We start from the raw sequence: 22,262 nt of genomic DNA on the forward strand, positions 1-22,262 counted from the left end.
GTGTTGGTGCCCATAGGAATTTGCCCATGAACAGGTACTGAGACTGGTTAGCGCTCAGATATTGCCCAAAATCCTGTGTGGAATGGATGAGGAGCTCTCATAGCATGGCTTGGGTATATGACTGGGATTTATTTAGGGTGGGTATTGGTTACAGTCAGTCTGTTCCTGATTTGCAAGGAAAAATGGTTTTTTTGCTGCTGAGCTGTATTTGCAAATGAATATACTCTAAGGGGAAGATTACAGCCTTTTTTACCTGCTGACAAAATACATGCAAAGATAGGTATTTCATGGTCATCCTGTATTCAGAACACAAAGGAGAAGAATAAATGAGAGAGATAAAGGAAGATAAATGCAAGTATGATTCTACTATGTGTTTTGTGAAATAGGTATACATACAACCTGAGATTTTACTGAAGATGTATGTGATACTGCTTATCATTTGTGGAAGATGTACATAATTTTCAGTAGTTAGTCTATGTAACTGCACAATATCAAACAAACATGAGATCTTGAAAGTGTTCTGTGTTTCATACAAAATTTTCTAAGCTGCTTAACTTCTCATGGATTGGAGGCTAATCTCAGCTGGTTTAGAAAATGCAGATAATCTCAAGAGCAGAGTAGAGAAAGAGATCTGAAGTAGTCTGGAGATGGGGGAGAGTGTGTTCTCAAAAGGGCCAACAGGGAAAATTCAAGTGATTCGGTACAGCTATCCAGCTGATCAGAGTTATGTAACAAAAGCCAGCATGGAACTCTGCAAGAGAAGGAACACAATGCAGTGCTCACTAAGGCAGAAGAAACAAAGTGCAGAACTTTGTAACACATCCTCAGTGCTGTGAGTAAGTTGTGATGTCTGGATGTCAAAATCAACTCTTGCTACTTAAAGTGACAGTGTTTTCCTACAGTTTTGCAGCTAACTTTTCTGAGTAATCCAGGAGGCACACAGAGGAGGTTTCTCCACAAGCAGAGTTGTGCAGGCCTATGGAGGTGTGTTCCACAACTTTTTATAGCTTTAGGAGCTTTTCTAGCCTTTCTGTGTGGCACCTTGCAGCCCAATGTCATTCTTTTTTCTAGTGCAAAGCACAGCACATGGAATAACTGAGGTTTTCAAATCCATCCTGCTTTTTTTTTTACACAAATGCTGGGATAATAATGTGGTTGTGATCCAGAATCTTTCTAACTGGTATGAAAGTGCAGCTAAATTAAAAGACACCTATATTTGGTTGTTTTTTTCAGACAGTATCTGTTCACAGACTGTTCTGAATTTGTGCCTTGCTATGTAGAGCTGATGACAGGTCCCTACGTTGCTGTGGTAGCCCAAGGCAAGTCCAGGCACTGAGGGATCCCTTAACTCCACTTATGACCTGCTGCTTTTCTCTGGCATACATTTATCACCCATGAAAGTGAAATTGTCTTGCGAGTCACTGAAGGGTAAATCACTCTCCCTGCTGTCAGGGGACAAGTTCTGATCTTTCAGCAGTCCAGTCTAAGCAGGGAGTGAGGGTTTCCAAGAGGCAGAAGAGGGCAAGCCTTGCCTTTAGGAGTTGTGGAAAAAGTGAAGCTAAGTAGATGTGTATCTTTTAAGCATGTGTGTTGTTTTATATTGCTGACATTGTGGTGATCTCCTTGTGCCTGATTCAATTCTCTTCAAAGGAATTTACAATCAGAAATGGATACAAATTAGAGCTGACCTGCAGAGGAGCAGGGATATTGGTCACCATGCCACTGGACAGTCAGCTTATCCCCCAGTCCGTGTTTTTGTGTGGCATTGTGGCAAGAGGAGGTTTTATGGGCTGAAAGAGAATGTTCACAGGTGTTTAGAGAGGGTCTTAGCTGGTAGCAGGCAATTTCAGGGGAAAGCATCAATGCCATTTGGGGTTTGGTCAGGAGGTGAAGGAGCACAGTATTCAAGGCAAGACAAAGGATGTTCATCTGGGAGTTGTTGACAGTTATAGCTTGGGTAGGAATAGGCTGAAGTGAGCCTTTGAAGGGGATGACAAGTGCTGGATAAAGGTAATAAAAGGATGTGTTTTGGGGCAATGCAGGTAGAGAAAGAAGTGATCTTTATGGGAGCACTCCATCAGAAATGCACAGTAAACAGGCCAGTGAAATAGTGCAGCAGCCCATGGCTCAGACCACAGCACTGCCAATAGGAAAGGAAGGTGAAACCAGAGAGAAAGGAATGGCTGTGTACTCAGAAACATTTACTGAAATATTGCACTTCAAATGTTGCAAGGCCAATTGGCCTGCAGGGCAACAGCCTTAATTTCTTTCCCAAGTTTTTGCTTCTGTGTGAAGCTCTTGTATTTGGCAGGAGTGGAATTATTTATTTATCTTAGAAATCTCCAAATGAACTATCATTTTATATTTAGAAGAAAGAGGCTACAATCTGAACTTTAGGGGAACTGAAGCATTGTTGTCTTCTGTCTGGAGAATCAGCTGGGTTCATCTTGACCTGCTGCTAGTTTTAAATGTACTCACAAGAGCTAATGTAATTGTTAGATGCAAATGTAATTTTTAAATGGAAACGTTAACTTCAGAAGAAAAATGTGTTAATTCTGAATATGCTGAATTCCACATGCTTGAAAATGGTGGTTTCTCCCACTTCTAAACAGTTTCTGTGTTCTTGCCCTATTCTCTAGTGTGAACTGAGGTGCTTAATGAACTCAAACAACTCTGATGGCATCTGCTGTACTGGTTATCAGTATGAGACCAGCAGATAGCTTTGATTTGTACAGGTGGCATTTTCTGCTTTAGGAGTCAGTAAAACGCCTTGGTGTGCTTTGGCTCGCTGTTCTATGTGGGGGGAGCTGGCTGGGGAATTGGTACCTGGCACGAGCAGCTCCTACACGTTCTTCTTGCAGGGGAGAGGGGAACAGGGAGCAGCTGAGGATGGGCCAAGCCTGGATCGTGCTCCTGGTGCACTTGAAGAGCCTTTAGCCCTAAATGGCTTTTGCAGAAAGGTGGAAATAGTCTGTGGAAGTCAAGTGCAGCAGTTGTGCTGGGGAGGGTGGGGGGAGATGTGCAGGACAGCTTCCTTTGCCTATCCATCTTTCCTTTAATGCCAGATCACCTCAGGCAATGCTGATCAACAGCAGCTCACCTTCTTTTTCAAAGCTTCTGTGGTGCTGGTGGCTGGTAATCCTTTTCTAGAGACAGTAATCTAGAGTTGCTGTGGAGGAGGGAAATTATCAGGAGACTTGGAAACCAATTTGTCCTTTCAGTTTTGGGGTTTCCTCTATCAGAAAACCTCTGAGAAACCTTCAAGAGAAAATTGAGAGCATTTGAACGATGGGAAAGGTGATCAGAAATGGGAGACTTGAACTTCAAAGATTCAAATATGACATAGCATAAGCTCTGAAGAGGGTGCCAAAGTGGTACCTGAATTATTTATGGTCTGAGAGACAGGAAAGTTAGGCCAGTGTAGGAAGGAAACAGAAATGATTTGAAGTTCATTGGTGTTGTGCAGCATTTGGAAGAACTATTGTTTGTGGTATTTTGAACTAGATACAGGCATTAAGAAGGATTAATTATTTGGCAGAAAAATGGTCTAAATAGATTACTTCTGTCAGAATCTGATTAGAGCATACATCATTGATTGGCTGATGACTGCATTGCAGGGATCTGCCTTTTCCAGGCATTGTGGCCCCAGGGAAGCTGCTGAAGTCTTTCCCTTTCCCTTTTCCTTTCCCTTTTCCCTTTCCCTTTTCCCTTTCCCTTTTCCCTTTCCCTTTTCTCTTTCCCTTTTCCCTTTCCCTTTTCCCTTTCCCTTTTCCCTTTCCCTTTTCCCTTTCCCTTTTCCCTTTCCCTTTTCCCTTTCCCTTTTTCCTTTCCCTTTTTCCTTTCCCTTTTTCCTTTCCCTTTTTCCTTTCCCTTTTTCCTTTCCCTTTTTCCTTTCCTTTTTTCCTTTTCCTTTCCTTTTTTCCTTTTCCTTTCCTTTTTTCCTTTCCCTTTCCTTTTTTCCTTTCCCTTTCCTTTTTTCCTTTCCCTTTCCTTTTTTCCTTTCCCTTTCCTTTTTTCCTTTCCCTTTCCTTTTTTCCTTTCCCTTTCCTTTTTTCCTTTCCCTTTCCTTTTTTCCTTTCCCTTTCCTTTTTTCTTTTCCCTTTCCTTTTTTCCTTCACCTTGTACCATAGCAAAACTTAGGCATCTGCTTTTGCCTGAGGAAGTATTTTGGTCATTGCCTAATGTGCCATTTGCATCTTACATGCAGGTGGAATCAAAACTCTGATCTTTCTTGCACCACTTTCATTTTTCTTGTTTCTCCTGAATGTGTAGTCCAGTTTTCAGGCATATTTCCAGTTTTATTTCTGTATCTGTGCATCCGTGCTGTACAGCAGTCTCCATTTCCTTCCCATTTAAACAACTTCTTAGCAAGCCTTCAGTGAAACTGCTATTAGAGCACTCCTGTCAGTACTTCAGTTCTGTGCTTAAACATGAGATTTTGGTATTAGATTGCTGGGCCTGAAATACATATGAATTTTGTGACCACCTACTTCTACCCTACCTTGCTTAACCTATACTCTTCACCTTTAAAAGCAGCTTTTTGTTAATAAAACCTGCCTTTGGTAAAATTCTGCATAGTTTAAACAAATTGTGCATTTTATTTGTGAATACACACTTTACATCTAATGCTAAAGTGTTCATGTGTTTTTCTTGTTCATTCTTCCTCTCTCATTGCTGAAATCAATTTTTAGTTTCAGAAAATCCATTTAAATTTTCAATGAAAGAAACCAAAGCCAACTAGGGCTTGGGAACAGCTGAAAGTAACATACCCTCCATGAGCACACTGAAAATGGCTTAACCTATTTTATTTTTTTTTTTCCTAACAGCATTATAATTTTCTAGAATGCAATGGAAATCAAAGCTGTGTAGTTGTTTAAAATAGAGGATCTCCCCTTTTCCACCCACACACAGAGTTAACTTTTTGGAGGGAGGAGCAGCCCTGCAGCAGTGGGTGCTGTCACCGCCAAGGACATCAGAGAGGTGCTTGATGGGCATGTCCTGACCATTCTGCCTTTGTCCTCCCGCAAGTGTTTAGGTCCATGCTTGACCTTCATCATGCTGAAGTGAAGCAGAACTCTCAGCCTCACCAGTGCTCTTCTGGCTCATTCTCTCAGTCCTCAGCACTCTTAGTGGTCAAATTTCATTCATTCAACATATTCCAGCGGAACAGGAGTGACCATTGATACTAACTAAGGGCCAGCTGTAAAACCCCAGTGAAATGTCCTTTTTGTGTGGTTGGGAGGGAGAGGCAACGTGTGGTGCCATCTGAAGTGGTGGAGCTGATGTAGAGGCATTGGCACAAGTTCTGAGCCCGGACTGGGGCGGAGACGAGAGTAAAGCTCTGCTGTGCTTCTGTGGTTTTGCTTGGCAGAGGTTTGTGAGAACTTAGGTAGCTGGTGCACACATGGGACTGATGTCCATGATGTCCATCTATGTCCTCAGAGCCCAGCCATCCAGGCAGAGCTTGCACCTGGAGTGCCCCACACCTACACATTTAGAAGCATGTTGTTAGAGTGAGGCAAGCAAAGCGTCCTTACGTTAAAACAGGTAATTACGATTTGTTTCCAACATTTGTTTTTGTGTATTGCTATCTGCACTGTAGGAAACAGCAATGCTTCTCAGACATTTGGTATTTGTGTTATTCTGGGATGTTTATACTGCTGGCAAAGGGCTAGAAGTGTCCCCCTGGAAGCTGCTGAGCTCACACTACCACTGCTATTTGCATCATATTCTGTTATAAGCCACCCTTTTTTGTTACTGTGCATTTGGAAGGCTGTTCTAGACCCTCACTAGACAAGACCAAAATACTTCAAAAAAACCCCCGAACTTGGAAAAATATGTTCAGCCTAAATTTATTCATAACTAGTTTTTTCTGGATTTTTAGAGTGTCAGGATTGTCCTTAGCTTAGTCTCTTCCTCCTACTGTTTTCTTCCCTATTCACAGATTTCTTTGCTGGGATAAACAAATCAAATTTAGGTTTCTGTTGCAACAGAGTTATTCCATTCCCCTGAACACAAAAAGGAGTTTATGTACACAAAAAGGAGTTTATCTACAATGGTTGTGTTTGAATTTGACCATTTCTTTTTTTTCTTCTATTTAATGTGGATGAAGAGAACTCTATTCTGTTGGAAGTAACTCTAAGATAACAAGAAATAATTAAGAATTAAAATTAAGAAATACTGAAAATTTTCCTTTTCCTATTCATATCTCACAAGCATCTGAAATGTTTTACACAGATGCAGTGAGATCCTGCTTTTCTTCCTCCTGAGTTTAGCGCTGAAGTTTCTGTCATTAGGAGCATGACCTTGCATTTTGTATTATTGAATTTTGATTAATGCAGTCCATAAGATTTAGCAGTTCTTTCTATGTAATATCCTTATCCTTTCGAGTTTTGACAGTACCTTCCAACTTTGTGTCATCAGGAAATTTCATCAGCAGGTTGCCTTGTGCCAAAGTAATTAAAGAAAATGTTCAAAAAAATCTGTCCCAAAATAGATCACAGAAAAGCTCCCCTAGAGCCTGTGCTTTCCTGTGCAAATCTTCCTACTCAGGTTTTCTAACATCTTATCAAATATATACATGCTGAAACAAAAAAACCTGCCAGGTATTTTACAGAGCAATTTAACAGTCTGTATTTATGTCAGTTGTCCCACTGGAGTCATTTGAGTAAAGCTTGCAGAATCCATTTTGTAATCTCCATTCCTGGGTGAAAGAAATCTGCTTTCTTTTCAAATGCAGCTCATTCTGCTAGATGAAACAATTGAGCAGTAGTTAAAATGAATTTTTTCTTTTTTTTTTTTTTTTTTTTAGAAATTAAGTATTTTTAATAAGTGAGTTGTGACTGCAGCTTGCTTTCTCATATATACCTTTTGTTTATGTGTTTCTCTGTGAAAGTTAGTGACTGGTTTTCTATTGGAATTAATGACAATCTTTCGGAAAAAAATCTATGATGTGTCAGCTTGCTTAGTAATTAAACTGCAGAGTTTCTCTTCCTTGGTAAGATAAGACCAAGAAATAGGATTTATAGCTAAGCATGGTCAGATAAGCAGTGAGAACAACATCATCCCAACAGCCAAGTGAAGCAGTTCTGAAACAGGAGATGGAGTGGGGTGAACATCACTTCATCATGTGACAATTGCTGGCCTCGCTGGCAGCTCCTGCAGGGAGCACCACTGAGGGTCACAATTCCACATCTAAAGTTAGCAGTGGGGTAAGGCTGGCACTGGGGAGGGCCAGCAGGCAGCTGCTCGGGGAGATCTCCAAATCCTGCAGCACGGCCGCCGTGGTACGCGAGAATCAATTACTGAGAACCTTCCACGACGGTCAAAATGTGACATTAAATAACTGAGTATCACATCAAATCTTGTCTGCAGTTAGTTATCTGGGAAAGTAATTATGCAACAAAATCAAGTAGCTGAAATTAGTGGTGTGAAGCACCCTGATAATTCGAAGACTGTAAGAGATTTTTTTTTATTATTATTATTTCACTTGTAACATGGAGTTGTAAGTACCTGACTAATTCTTTATTGAAATAAAAAAGTCTTGCTCAATTGTAATTCTTGTCATTAGTTACATCTGCAATAGAAGATAGATAGCACATAAAACAGGTGTTAATGACTAAGTTGGTTTTGTCTAAAGTAAAAACGAGCTGTGGAATAGAATGTCTTGCAAGCAGTACATTTGAAGTCAAATCTGTTTTGATTTAGGGAGGAAACCAGCCTAAATTTCAGTCCTTTGTCTCTTAAACCAGCAGTGTAAGTTGATTTGGAGAACAGAGTTGAAATACTCTAATGGGAAAATGTGTTCTTTTAAAATAGTTATGTTCAATTTAACAACATAGATGTTGTGAAAGGTTAGAAAAGCCATTAAAATATAATTTACGCTAATAGAAGTCATTAGCTGGCGTTAGCTCACTTATTCAAAACAAACAAGAAAAATATGATGAATAAAAACAGAGTATGTACCCAGTATAACAGGCTGAAGTGTAAAGGCTCACATGAACATTGTTTAACAGCTTATAAATCCAGGGAAATATCTAATTATGCAATCATGATAAACCTGATTATTTTGAAAACGGCTTCTGATAGTAACTGTTGTCATGTATATGCCAGAACTGATAGAAAAATATTATTTCTAATCAGTAGATCTGTACAGAATTTGATCTCTATGTGTTTAGCACTTAATCTGAACTGATAAAGAGTAGTTGGCTAGTCATGTTACTTAAGCTGCTCCCAAAATAGCACCTTCCTTTTTGGGTAGAGTTAGGTTTGCAGCTGTTGTCTCTATCTGTTGTCTCTGAAGAAAATTTTAACATTAAGTGTTGCTGACGTCAATTTTTTTCTTTTTTTTACAGCTGATGTGGGCTTTGCCCCTGACAGAAGTTATTTGGTTCTAGCTCTGAGTTTGGAAGAAGTTGGTATATAGATTTTCCCCTAACTTTCAATTGATGTGTTTAGCTTTAGTGGGAGTAATACTATCACTTAAACCATGTTGTCGTCTCAAGGAGTTTTGCTACATCCCTATGGAGTGCCAATGATTCTGCCTGCAGCACCATACTTCGCTGGACTTGTTCAGGTAATGCAAGGCCACTTCCAACAAGCAACTTAACTCTTGCGCACTTAGAGCAATAATTGGAATTTTTATGGTTGAGAAAGCAAACACTTTTAATACAGGCAAAAGCTCTCATGTAGTCGGTGAGAAGACAGTAGGAAATCAAAAAGATGGATCACCCTAATCTGTGTATTGACATCTCTCATGGCTGAATAAATGGTGTAGTTGAGCTATATTTGCTTGTATTGATCTGTCTGCTGTTTAACATTCATGCCTTTGCTTCACGAGGTTGACCACAGGGCAGAGGATTTGCCATCCATTCTAGGTTTCTGAGGGAGTCAGCATTCCCACGGCAGGGCAGAAGACAAAGTAACTTACCATGATGTGTTTAGGTTAAGTGTTTTAGCACAGCACATAGGAATAATGTTAAATATGCATTAATTCCTGTGTTACGTGTCCCACAGAATGAAAAAGGGGTTGTGGTTTTGTGTGTATAGAAATATATCACCTGCAAAGAATATTTATACGCATCCTATTCCTTTGAGCCCTCAAATGTAAGATCTTGCTCCAGGGCAAGAGTTCTGTATATTTAGGAGTCAGCTGGCAACTACCAGATTGTTGTTGTTGTTGTGCTTTTGGTTTTATTTTTATCAAAAGAGTGGTGCTGCTGAAGTTTCTTCTGTTAGACTTGAGATTCTGAATACATCATGTAGATGCTAATTAAGCCATAAGTATCCTGTTGTTTACAGTATTAGAAGACATTAGGAAAAGTTAACATTTCTAAATTCTGATGGAATTGTACCAACTAAGTGGCAGCTGTTGGATATTGTGTATTGAAAGGGTCAAGACACCAAGGTGTGTTAGGGCATTTCTGTGCTGTGCTAGGGATAAGTCAAATTAACTGGGAGGGAGAGGGAAACCTCCATTGTGCTTCTTTTCTCCAGCACTTTGCTGACATGGAGGGGCAATCATAGCATGAAACAGGTGGGTTTCCATATAGGTCCCCTCAGTAATAGAAGACTGTGGGTTGTGTTCTTCACTTCAGGCTTAGTATCAGACACATATGTCTAAAATAGAAATATAGCACTGCACAGTGGCCGTTCATCAGGTACTGGGAATCTGTGTCTTGGGGCACGTGTGAGCTAAGGCTGTTTTTCATGCAGTGAGACACATCCAGCAGGCCTTCATGCCCATTAGAATTTGGGGGTGAAGGTCGGACTCTGGAGCTCAGTCAGACCCTCTGCCATCCTGTCCAATAAATAATTACAAGCAAATCGTGCCTTTCACTCTATGCTGATTGATGTTGAAATTGCTTTTGAAAGTTCTCATAAGTTCCTGTTATAGATTAAGTGCTGGTGTAGGAAAAATAACTGCACCCAACTGAAATGGGTGAATGTAATCAGGTTTAATGGACTCGAGAGCTTGTTGGGAATTAAATAACTATTGATTTGTTGGAAAGTTGCTGTCATTACAAAATGCCACTCTGGACCCATTATCCAAGCAGTTAGGTTAGAAGAAAGGGCCCTTTGAAAATTTGGGATGCCTTATTTCAATCTTTTTCCTCTTCATTCTTTCCTTAGAAAGATATCTCCAGGCCTTTGTTACTCCTTTATCATGGATCTGAAATAGTCAGGAACTGCTGAAATAAAAAATAGAGATGCAGTTGCAAGGTGTTTTTTCTATGAATACTTCTCTAGTCTCTTGTCTTCTCTCTCCCTGATAGCAGACCTGAAAATGGCATTTTGGAAACCAAGCACAGATCTGAGTTATCGTCCTAATGAGTGAATTGCAGCATTAAATGGTTTGAGCAATTTGTCCTGCAAGATTTTACCTGCACTTACAGTATTTCTGGTCAGCTTATGACAACAGAATGCTTATTATTTTTCTCTTAAAGTAAATCTAAGTATCTACAATAAATAATGCAAAGGACATTTGATAGGCATATTTATATCATCCTCTTCTAAGCAGTAATTACGTAACATTCTGAACTTTAATGGAAATTTTCTTCAGAAATATGCCTTTATAAACTGATTATGTAAACGTTTGGCTTTTTTTTTTTTTTCTGGGTTTCAGGTTGAGAACCACAACCCTGAACTATTTTTGAACACAAGGCAGTTTTAACATTTTATAGGCTTAAAAGATGCCAGTTTATTTATTTGCATGGATTTCTACAGAGAGTAGGTGTACCTGTGACCAGGGATTCCCCATGATTTCCAGCTGGGTTTATTCCAAGGTTGTGTATGAAAGCAGTGCCTAGAGATTTAGGGGCTGTTTTGGGAGATTTTTGTGTTTTGTGTTGCACATTTGAGCAAGAGAAATCTCTGTGGAGCAAGGTTTGTCTTCAGAGGTCCTGCACCTTCAAGTGCTGTTTTTGGTTTTAGTTAATGCTGTGGATGAACAGCTGCTCCAGCCTCTCCTAAATTCATCAGTAAACCCTGCCCTGCATCCTCTGCTTGCTCCTGCCACACCCTCTTGTTAGGGAGCAGTGCAATGTGTGAATGCCACAAAAGGGGTGGATGCTGTGGGTACGTCTCTGGACATGCCTCACCTGAGCAGCCATGTGCATTTTCCTAATTGCATGTGTTCTATTGAGGAGATTTGTGTTCCTTGTACTGAAATGATGTGTTGGAGTGAGATGATGGAAAGTGAAACGCTCTTGTTCTTGGAGAGAGATAAGGTCCAGGGTTACAGAATGTTGATGGGTATCAAATTCCATTAAATATACAGGCAAACTTATTTTCCAGTAAATAAATATACCTTAAACTTATTAGAATGATAGCCTACGACTTAGTAATGCATTTTTAAATGAGAAAATATCTTTTTGCCTCCTCCTTCCTTCTCCTGGGTAAAACTATTTGAGGAAAAAAAAGATCATGTGAAAGTACAAATAATGCATAAATAGCTTTATGCCTCCTGGGGGTCGGGAGATATTTTCTGCCTTGGCACAAAGAGCCCACTGGTGGCTCCAGGGCTGTCACAGCCCTGCGGCCACGAGGACTCAGGCAGGGACTGCAGTGCAGCCATGGTGTGTGCTGAGGGCAGCAAGGCCCACGTTGTGTCCAAACTGCCCTGCTGCTCCTCCTGGCAAAGGAAATGAAAGAAATGCCATCTAGGATTAAGTGTCAATCCAGTCAGAGGTTTCTCCTCCTGCCCTTGGTCCCCATCCCAGTTGAGTCATTTGATTCCCAAGGGGGAGCCCGTCTGTCCGGATGAGGCTGCGCTCGGGGGGTGCTGATGGCAGAGCTCCCTCTGCCCTGGCCAGGAGTGTGCTCCTGTGCCCTCTCGCAGTTCTTAGAATAGATGTGACACCAAGCTCCACTTGTCATTAAGTTACAAAGCTTGTTTTGAGGCTGCACTGTCCACAATGCAGAGAATACTGGTATTTTGTTAAATTATGTCTGAGAGATCATATCAGCTCCATCCTCTAAATGTAAAATGTTTGCAGTTGCTCTGGTTACTTGGAATGCTAGATTTATGATAAAATATTTTGAAAACACACATGCAATATATGACATTTTAATAATGGATGCTAAATTATTTATTACATGACTGAGTTAGGTAGCTCCATTTCCATTTAGCAGAGAAAGAGGAGTTCACAGAAATTAATATAAAAGTTATTAAAGTTGAAATTGTTTAGACTTTTCAGTAAACTACTACAAGGCTCTGGAAAGATAGACAGTTCTATTTAAAAGAAAAGGTGGCACTTTTATATAAAACATTATAAATATGTGATTATTTATGAATATTTTAAATAGATGAGCATTTTTTTAAAATATGTTTTTATTTTTACATAGTGACTCAAAAAGTTCTAAGAGTTCTGAGGATTTAAGCTTGTGCTCATTGTTAAAAATGTAATTTTTAAAAACTAAGCTAAAATCTTTTTTTGCTTTTATTTGCTTACTTATTTATGTAGTGATAAAGAGGTGAGCTGGAGAAGAAAAACAGAAAATTGGCTGGTGATTAAATAATTCAATATATTGGCAATTACTGTACTTTTAAGTACATAATTCTTAAGCTTAGATGATTCTGAAGGTACTTTGATTTTACTTTTTTTTCCCTGTGTATCTGATTTTCCATAACTGGTTAACCAGTGTGCTTGACTGACAACTGCAAAAGTGGTAATCTGGAGAGTGTTCCATTTTATTTTAGGGCGGAGAGAATTGCATAGAATATGCTGTGAAAAGTAGTGGTGCAGACTTCATCACGGTGCCATCACTTTACCCATCTGGAAAATCCCTGTTTTAGTGCTGTTTTGGGAAGTGCTAGCAGTGGGTATACTCTGAATACTTGGAGGTGTCAGTGTGTTAGGCTACCTGCAAAATCACACTTGCATTCTGGCATTCCAGTCTTGGGGAATGCTATGGATTTGTTGTGTCACCTTACATGAAAAAGGCTTTTGTAATTTGGTGGGTTTTATTTGAATAATTCTTTTGAAATAGCAATGAGAAGAGGTTTGAGTTCTTCCAGTGTTGCCTGCAGTGGTGGATGGTTGTTTCTGTTGGTTTTAGATTATGATCTAGTGGAAAGCAGAGCGTAATTTCTGCTTACATTGGCTGAATTGCCTGTTTGAAATGCAGCAAGGAGATGATTTAGCTTAAATGCAGATTTACTCTGGCTTGATTGTGTTGCTCTGCCTCTCCTGTTACTAGTACTGTGCTCCCAGTGCTTTGTGAGGGGAGGATAAATATGTTTCACTATTGCAATCCTTTTCATCTGAGTGTGCATCTTGTCTTACTTTTCAGAGACCATATCTAACATTTCTTCTCAGCCTGAGAGTTGCAAAGGTTTTCCCCCTTTTGTATCAAAAGTGCTTTTAGCACATGTGAAGTGGTGGTGTCAGTGATGAAAATGGTCTTTATTGTTTTGATAGCTGAACATTTTTGTAAACAATGTTTAAAAGTCTGGAAATCACAGAATCATAGAACTGTTTCTTGGAAAAGACCTTTAGGATTATCAAGTCTGACTGTTAACCCAGCACTGCCAAGTCCAGCATTAATCCATGTCCTTAAGTGCCACATCTATGCTTAATTTTTAATTTCCCCTTTTCAAATACCTCTAGGGATGATGTTTCAACCATTTCCCTGGGCAGCCTGTCCCAGTGCTTGACAGCCCCTTTCTAACATCCAATTTAAATCTCCCCTGGTACGGCTTGAAGCCATTTCCTCTTGTTCTGTTGCCTGGGAGCAGAGCCCGACCCCCACCTGGCTACAACCTCTTGCCAAGAAGTTGTAGAGAATGAGAAGGTTCCCCCTGGGCCTTCTGTTCTCCAGGCTGAGCCCCTGCTGCTGCTCCAGCCCCTTCCCCAGCTCCATTCCCTGCCCTGGACACACTCCAGCCCCTCAATGTCCTCCTTGGCATGAGGAGCCCAAAAGTGACCCCAGGATTTGAGGTGTGGCCTCAGCAGTGGCACAGGGGTCAGTCACTGCCCTGGTCTGCTGGTCACACTGTGGCTCATACAAGCCAGGTGTCATGGCCATGTGCTGGGTCGTGTCCAGCACCCCAGGGCCTTTTCTGCTGCAGGGGCTCCTGGTGGCCAAAGGGGACTTGGCCACCAGGCCACCCAGCCTTGGTGGCCAAAGAGGACTTGGACTCCTCTGCTGCTCTGGGCCCAGCCAGCCTGGCCAGGGCCCTCCATCGGGTCCCTGGTATCATCCCCAGCCTTCCTGAGGGACGTTCAGCCCCTTTGTCCAGAGCGTGGATAAAGCTACAGAACAGAGCTCATGCTGGTGCTGAGCCCTGGGGAATCCTGCTGATGCCCTGCCCCAGCTGGGGCAGCTCCAGTGCCCACCCTCAGCCTGGCCATCACCCAGAAGTCACACAGGGAACCTCACCCAGAAGTCACACAGGGAACCTCACCCAGAAGTCACACAGAACCTTGCACCCACACAAGCCAGGACCAGCCAGTTTCCAGGACAGTTCTGTGGGAAATGCTGTTGGGCAGGCACAGCCACAGCCTTGCCCTCATCCCCTGAGCAGGTCACCTTAGGGGGACATCAGGCCAGTCAAGCAGGACCTGCCTTTTTAAACCCATGGTGGCTAGGCCTGATGGCTTCCTTGTCCTGGCTGTGCCTTTTGATGGCACTCAAGGTGATCTCCTCCATACCATCTTGGATGAAACTGGTTTTCCTTTTAATCCATGGATCAAGCCAGTAGCCAGTAAGCATTGTTGGTGAAACCTGTCATCTGCTCAAGAGGCTGCAGACAGCTGGCAAGTGTTTGGTTATTGCTATTGCAAGAGTTTGTTCTCTTAACTTGCCCTTAATTGTTGCTAATAAGTGCAGTTATCATCAATTACCTGCTGAGTGGGGCAAGAGGGAGGCTAAGGACATGGAATATCTTCCCCATTGACCAAAAAGATAATTGTAAGAAAAATAGCCTATCTAGATAGTTTTACTTCAGCTAAGAAACAAGTGGTTATTCTGCCCTGCCACCTGCATAATTTTTTACTTACTGGCCTTTATTTTGGAAATCCATGGGTGACACAATTCCAATGGCTAAGGCAATGCTGCATGACCTCCTTGACCTCTTATTCTGTCAGCCCAGTCAATGCTCTGTTATAGTCAGGGCTTTTTTCACCTGGCAGATTTCATCTGACACTCAACAGGCAGATTTTTTTTTTTTTTCCTTTTCCTGTTTTGCATGTGATATCAATATTAGTGAGTTTTAGACATGATGATCTATACTTCTGGCCACTAGCTTGTGTGTTGGTATGGCAAAAACTGGGTAAATCTGGGCTTTTCTGACTGCAGGTTTTTTTAAGGGGAATAAATAGAAGAATATTTGAGTTTGTGAGAAAAAAATTATTTCCAGACATGAAATAGCTATCATTAGGATAAGTTCTATTTATTTTTTCATCCCTTAAGTAAGACAAATCTTTTAAGATTTGGGTTCTCTATAAAAGCCAATTGTTTGTCTTGGCTCCCCCAGCCAGAAGCCAGCAAGCTGATACTGCTTGTTCCAAGGATCTGGAATTTCAGCTGATTTTTTTTTTTTTCCCCTCATTTCTGACTCATGCATAATGATCAGTAATAAAACTTCTGATGGCCAAATTATGACAGGAGATACAGCTTTGAAGTTCTTTTGCTTTCAGTGGAATGATTCACAACTGATATAAAAATATGCTTGTACATCTAATTATAGAACAGCCATTTTAATGGAGTTTGCTTGAATATTTTACCTATTTACCCTCTGGTAATGTATCTTGTGCTGCATGAGCTAATGTTAGAAACCCAGCTGAAATACATCTTTTGGCTTGTCTGCTTGCTTGCTTTTTCTAACTGAGGTGTGCAGGTAACTGTTTCCTCAGACCTGCTTTCAAAGAGGGTGTTGTAAAAACATATGAAATGTCTATTTCAGTACATCAGGTTGTGCAAAAAATGCAGTGAGGGTGTAGGTATTTCAAGTACAAGTACTTTCACCTGAACATATTGGAAATTGCATTGCTCATTTGCTTCCTAAGAGTGGTGAAGGCACACCTGACAAATATTTGACAGTCAGATTTCACAAATAATTTGGAATAATACTTGGGGCTTTTTTTTAGTGGAGTGACAGGTCATGAACATTGTAAATATATAATTTGAAATTGACCTAGGTAAATTCTCTGTGCCAGACTTTCTCCCTGTGTTGCACAAGACTCAGATTATTGTGGATTAGGGTAAATTCCCTAATCCTGGGATATCCTGGTTCCTTTTCTTTCTCTACCTGCATGAGCTAGAGAGCTTCTCGAGTGACTTAATCTTCCGATTCTGATGGGTTTATTAAATCATTAAAAAAATATATTTTTTTTTAAATGTACATATGGTTTTTTTACTGACCAAGCTGAGAAAAGAAAGTCTCTTACCTATATATTCAGGAGTCAGAACGGTTCATGCTCTCATTTTATTTGGGGCCTAGAACTAAATAAAGCATGGTGCATTTCAACAAATGTTAGTCATCAAGGAAAAGCTAATCAGACTTTGATAAGTATCCTTCTGTAAAAGCAACTTCTTAAAATAAAGCTAAAAGTACTGAAAACAGTGAACTGATCTGAACTATACTGCTTTTTATTGTATTTTTTTTTAATTCTGAGAGAGTAAAATTATTATTTAATGCTTATAATCCCAAGGCTTTTTCATCTCATAGTTCACTTTGTTGTCTCTGTCCTCACTTTGCCATATTATTGCAAAGCATGTAATGCCCTCCAGTTGGTTAATTAGTTGCATTTCAAAGTCATGGAGGAGCAAATGGTATGTTGTTCATATATTGGTTTGTTAGGAGATGTGTCTGGGACACTTTGCTTTCTCTGTACCATTTGAATGTATAGAAAATTCAGCAAAATGCATCTCCAGACATGTAAGCTTCAGAACATCCAAGCCAGGCAAAAAAGTGCTGCCAAAATGCAGATCCAAGGGTTTGTCTGTAAATTACCAGCAGCTGTGCAGGTACACATCAGCTGTCTTTATTTTCACTGCCAGTGGTGCTGAACATGAGCATGTTTCAAACACTTTGAGAAACATATTGACACTTGAAACTAAGAAAGAGGAAAAAGGGAATTTCCAAACATTTTATTTCCATTCTAGAGAAAACCTTGCAATTATGTTAGAACCTAAACCTGGGTGAGTATTCCAAAGGGAATAATAAGAACAGGTTTAGAAAATAACAGTCAGGCTCTTTAAAAGCTATAGCCCTGTAGTTGGTTAAAACTGAGAAATAAAAGGTGACTGTAGGTGAGGGAAAGCACAAATTCCTGCATTTGTGAATGATCCTGGAGATAATCACAGAGAATGAAGCATTCTTTCTCTCCCTGCTAGCCTCAGAGTGGTGCTGATTGAAGGGAACTAGCAAACCTGGCAAGTCCTTTGCTGTGTCAGGGCAGCTCAGGGGATTGAACTCAGCTCAGCTGGATGCTGAACAGGGTCTGTACCATGGGACCTGCTTCAGATATGTGAGAGCAAGTTTGGAGGTGTTTGCCCTCTGTGCAAAAGGATTCCTTATTCTCCAAGTGTTGGGTATGTATTTCCTGTGTGCAGGATTTGGGTTGATGTTGTTTTTGGGAGATTTGGCTTAGTGCTTGGCCACCTTTTTTGTGCAAAAAGATTTTAGAGATATATTTTTAGTATTTTGAGAAATACGGAACAGGTTTTTAAAATGAAGCAAGCTCACTTTTGCTGGATTTCTATCTCTTTGACTTGGAATTGTACTGAAAAATGGTATATGAATACGTTTTAAAATTAATTTACATCTTGCCAACAGTTGAGGTACAGAGAGAAGGTAAACCTCCACAGCTGTATTTCAATGCTCAGAATGAAAATATTTTCATTTCAGTTACTAAAAAAGCAAAAACAAACCCCAAACATGAAGACTTTAGAGCCTTCAAAAACCACCAGGATGGAAGAGAATTTTGACTGTTTGTATACAAAAACCAGAAAAGGCAAATACTTAAGAAATCCATGGGAGTTGTTAGCAGAATCTCAACAAAATTTGATTCTGTAGAGGCTGAGCCGTACTTGAAAAGGTCTGATCCCCTCAGTATCTCAAATTTATATTTTGTTATGCACTTGTAGCAATTAATTACTACAGATTGGCTTTTAAGGTTGTGGTACCTGGAAAGTGTCTGCTCAGGTCCATGCTATAGAGAGCATGGGTTCAGTCTGATCTTCATTCCAAGGAAGGTTCCCTTTTCCACCTTGTCCTGAGACAGAGGCAGCAGAATGAGCAAACATGTTCTGTTGTGACAAGTCACGCAAGAGTCTGCTCTGAGGTGAGCATGGAAAACACAGCACCAGCTTTCCTCTCTCTCAGGGAAATGGAATGGAATTGGGGCAACCCCTCCTTCTGGAACACAGGAATAAATTACACTTTTGATTATTGCTTTTTAAAAAATCTTATATCTAGACACCGAGCTGTTATGGGGGAGGGAGGTGTTTTTTTTTTTTTTTTTTTGGCCTCATGTTTAAAACCAAAAAAAAAGCAAACTTGAAATCCTAAAACTATCTTAAACTGTCTGTGACCAGCCCTTAAAAAAAAAAAAAAAAAAAAAAAAATCTGTCTTCCATTTTCTCTTTGTCATCCATTTTCTCTTTGTCATCTCTTTACATTTAAAACGTAAATATCTGTCCCACTTCTGCTACCCAAATACAAGAGGATTTGAGGCCAGGTGAAACATAGCAGCTGGGGTTAGGCCCCATTCTTAAAAGACCAGCCAGTCTTGGTCTTCCTCCTTGATATTCCCTATCAACTCAGGTCTGGTGTTTCCCATTCATTTTAAAAAAGTCTGTGCAGAAATGTCTCAGTGTTCCAAGTCAGTTGAACCATTCACAATCTTAAACAGAAAATGAAGGCAAGCATTGGATTTTCTTCTGAATGCTTCTAAATATTACTTGAAGTTGTTGATACCCAAAGAAATTTTTTAAAACTGATCCTTCTGTGAGAAAATAAATAGATGGATGTGTTTCACCCTAGAACTGGTCAGTGTGTCTGGGAAAGTGAGTGTCCTCCCTGGCTCCTGGGGTGACTTATTTTGTAGAGAAGTTGTTGAAACTCACTCAAACCTCTGGAAGGCTGCTGTTACAGGAAATGAAATCCATCCATTTCAGGATTCTCTGCGCACCATTTTTAACTGGCTTACTGTGCTGGGGTGACTGGAGTGAGTTTTTTACAGGGGCTTTGTACTGCAGAGATGAATGTTTGTATTTTTACGCCTTCCTCCGTGAAGGAACGGTTAAAATCAGGCACAGGGAGATGTAACAGATGTTGGTGCATATTTCCCATCTGAAAAAGCCTTCCACTGGCCAGGAGGATTGCTAGGCACAATTAAGCCCAGTGTAGACATCCTGTATTGTAAGCCAAGGCTGCTGAGGATGTTCCCAACAGGGCAGCACAGGTTTGGAAGGAAGGAAGTTCATGTGAGCTTTGATCTGTGGCAGGTTTTTGAGTGTCACTGGGTGAAAAACAAAGGAGATGGGTCTGACAGCTCAGAGTCTGTGCCCCTACATGCAGTGTGTTTCCTTAAGATGCAGCTATACTATATACAACTATAGATTTAGGAGACACTTTCAACCCATGAGCAAATTTATGATGCATTTCAAGGATGCTAGCGCTTGAAATCTGATTTTTGAGAGGCATTTGGTGCAATGTTGCCAACTGACTTTAAAAGCTTGTGATATTACGCCTTGTAATGTTCCACATTCAGTGTAATTGTCACTGTAATCAGCTTTATGATGGCAAATCTTCATGATGACTGCAGGGATGTATTTTTTGCATATAATGTCTGAAATGAGTTACTTTTGGATTTCAGAGGTATAGTGGTAGTGAAGGGGAGGAAGGCACTGCAGACTTTTGAACTGATGTATGAAATGTTTATGCAGAGAGTGGAATTTGTCATTTCCAGTGATGTGATAGCATCTAGTGTTGACAAAGACCTTGAGAACCAAATACTCTTCTATTTTGTGATTTGTATTGTAATTGAACCCATTAGAGTTGGCCATTGTGGAAAAGCATGCTTTGCTGGCAGAAAATTACAGTGATTGACTGTTTTTGCTGTATCAGAATATTACACAGACGTTGTGAACGTGTGTTGACCTAAAAATGTCAGTGGGCATTTCATATCAGTCTCTTTTTTTTTTTCTTTTCTGGGGTGGAGAGGAATGACACAAAAATGCAAGGCAGACATTGCTTTTCTGTTGTGTAATGCCTGGCTTTTAATAATGTAAGAAGCTCTGTGCCAGGTCTGTAAACAGAGTCTGTGAGTTCTGGACAGCCAGTAAGTCTTTTCACTGAAATATGCAGGAGAATTCTAAACCAAAACTCTTTGGTATTCTGCTTTTATTTTCCTGCAATTAGACACAAATCTACACAGGGTCTTTCCCTTTCCCTCCAGCCTTAATTCTCCATATCATGTTTTTTGTTAACTTCCTTTTTAGATGGATGTTAGTTGGGTTTAATATCTCACATCATTTTACTCGGGGCAGCAATAGGGCCACACTTGTCCTTAGTCCCACGTGAAGGTGATGAGACAAAGTTACCTGAGTTTCATAGGGGAAAAAAGTGGGACTCCACTAATTTTCTGGACAACATGATTTGTTCCTGAGGGAGAATATTTCTTAAATACCTCCTTGTCAGTCCGCTGGAACTGATGGAGTTCTAAGGAGTGCCTGGAACCTTGCTTGACACAGCATAAGGTCTTTATACCTGCCTTAAAATTATTCACGGCGTGGTAACTTGTGGTGGCAATGTGTTTATCTCTGGTGCTCCTTCTCAAGGAGCATTGTCTTGTTTAAGTGGCTGTGAAATGTGCTTTTTATGTGCTGTTCTGCGGTCAGTTTGAGGTCGGCGTAATCCTGGCTTAAGGTGTCTGCCTGCAAATTTGTCATTTGCGTTATTATTGGTTGGTTCTTGCAGAACCAAACTAATTTCTTTTTCTTTAACATAAAGTGCTTTGCCTAGAAGGATATTAGCAAAATGTTGAGCAAGGTATTTTTATTCTCTGGGTTCTAATAAGAAATGGGAGATCAAGGAGGGCAGAGGTGATGCTTTAAGTCTAATTTAGCCTGGAAGAGATTATCTCAAAATATTAATAAATGTGTAGTAGTATTGCTCTTCTGAATAGGAGGGATGAGAACTTCTGGTTCACATTTTCACTTTGTTAGTTGAGTGCTTTGTAGAGATTTTTCTCCCCTGAGTTCTAGATGTCAGGATCAGATACCTGAAATGCTTAAGAGTAGTTCTGGGTCAGAGCCAGGCTATGTAATTATTTAAACCGATATTTCATAGCTTTATTTGTTTTTTGAGCACTTCTTTTCTGGTACAGCAAAATTATCTGTCTAATGCTTCATTTCCTTCAAGCATTCTGAAGACTTTAGAAATGCCTGTTTTTCTCAATGTTTGGCACTTTTGCCATTCTATCATTCTGCCACTCTACCATTTTCCCATATCTTTTAGAAATGTTATCTCTTTTAATGTAATTTAGACACTTCTGTGTTACAAAATGGCATAACCATTTCTAATCTTATTAATTAAAATTATCTTCTGGTCACCATTCTTCCATTCCTTTGCAAAAAAAATATGATCTGGCATCCTCATCACAAAAATAGATGGCGAGTCGGGAACCAGACACTTTCAGAAACAGATCCCAGGTGTATTTTTAAGGAACACTGTGTACTTGCAAGCATTTCAAATCTTTCTGGAATTATTTCTTGAGAATGATGAGTGTTAGCTGCTGAGGTGGGTCTCAAATGTGCTGCCTAAGTGGTGTCTGTTTTACTCCCTGACCTAATGATTGAATCTAAAGAAGTAATTTGGCTGTGAATATACTGATACTCTTGCTTTGTCAATATTTGTTAGGGTTACCTCTTTGTTCTTCTGTGTGCTTAAAGAATTCTGCTTCAGCACTGTGTTTCCTTGGAGGGGAGAATACAAGTTTTAAATTAAGAAAAATTTTGGTTTTATTTGCTAAATAACAGTTGTAATTCAAGAATATGATGGAATAGTTAATGTTAATTACCCTTCACACCCTTTTGGGAAAAACTGGTGTACACCCTTTGTGACTTTGTTTAATAGTTAGCTTTTGTACTCTAACAGGACAGGAGACTTTGATTATATGTTAGCCACTGCAGGAATAGAAAAATCAGATTGAACGTGATGTGGTTCTTTTTCTCTCTCTGTCTCAGGGCAGAACACTTTGTTAAAAATTGATTCCATGCTCTTTGGTGAAAACCTTTTCTCTAATGTAACA

At 40.1% G+C, this 22,262-nt stretch overlaps 1 protein-coding gene across 36 annotated transcripts in view; it reads left to right on the forward strand.

Moving 5' to 3' along the window:
* Positions 1-22,262, forward strand: part of RBFOX1 (RNA binding fox-1 homolog 1) — a 1,186,796-nt gene that overhangs the window by 937,969 nt on the left and 226,565 nt on the right. For 4 of the 36 annotated variants that reach the window (XM_059861577.1, XM_059861566.1, XM_059861582.1 and 1 more), the window contains exons 2-3: positions 5,443-5,547; positions 8,355-8,575. The exons of 31 other annotated variants lie outside the window; for them this stretch is intronic. Coding sequence is in view for 4 of the 5 variants with exons in the window: in XM_059861566.1 (XP_059717549.1) it covers positions 8,489-8,575 (87 nt within the window). In the remaining variant the exon portion in view is untranslated. The remainder of the gene's footprint in view (positions 1-5,442; positions 5,548-8,354; positions 8,576-22,262) is intronic. One more of the 36 variants, XM_059861567.1, reaches the window with a different exon arrangement.

This window comes from Haemorhous mexicanus, chromosome 17, assembly GCF_027477595.1.
Source record: "Haemorhous mexicanus isolate bHaeMex1 chromosome 17, bHaeMex1.pri, whole genome shotgun sequence".
Classification (NCBI taxonomy): Eukaryota; Metazoa; Chordata; class Aves; order Passeriformes; family Fringillidae; genus Haemorhous; species Haemorhous mexicanus.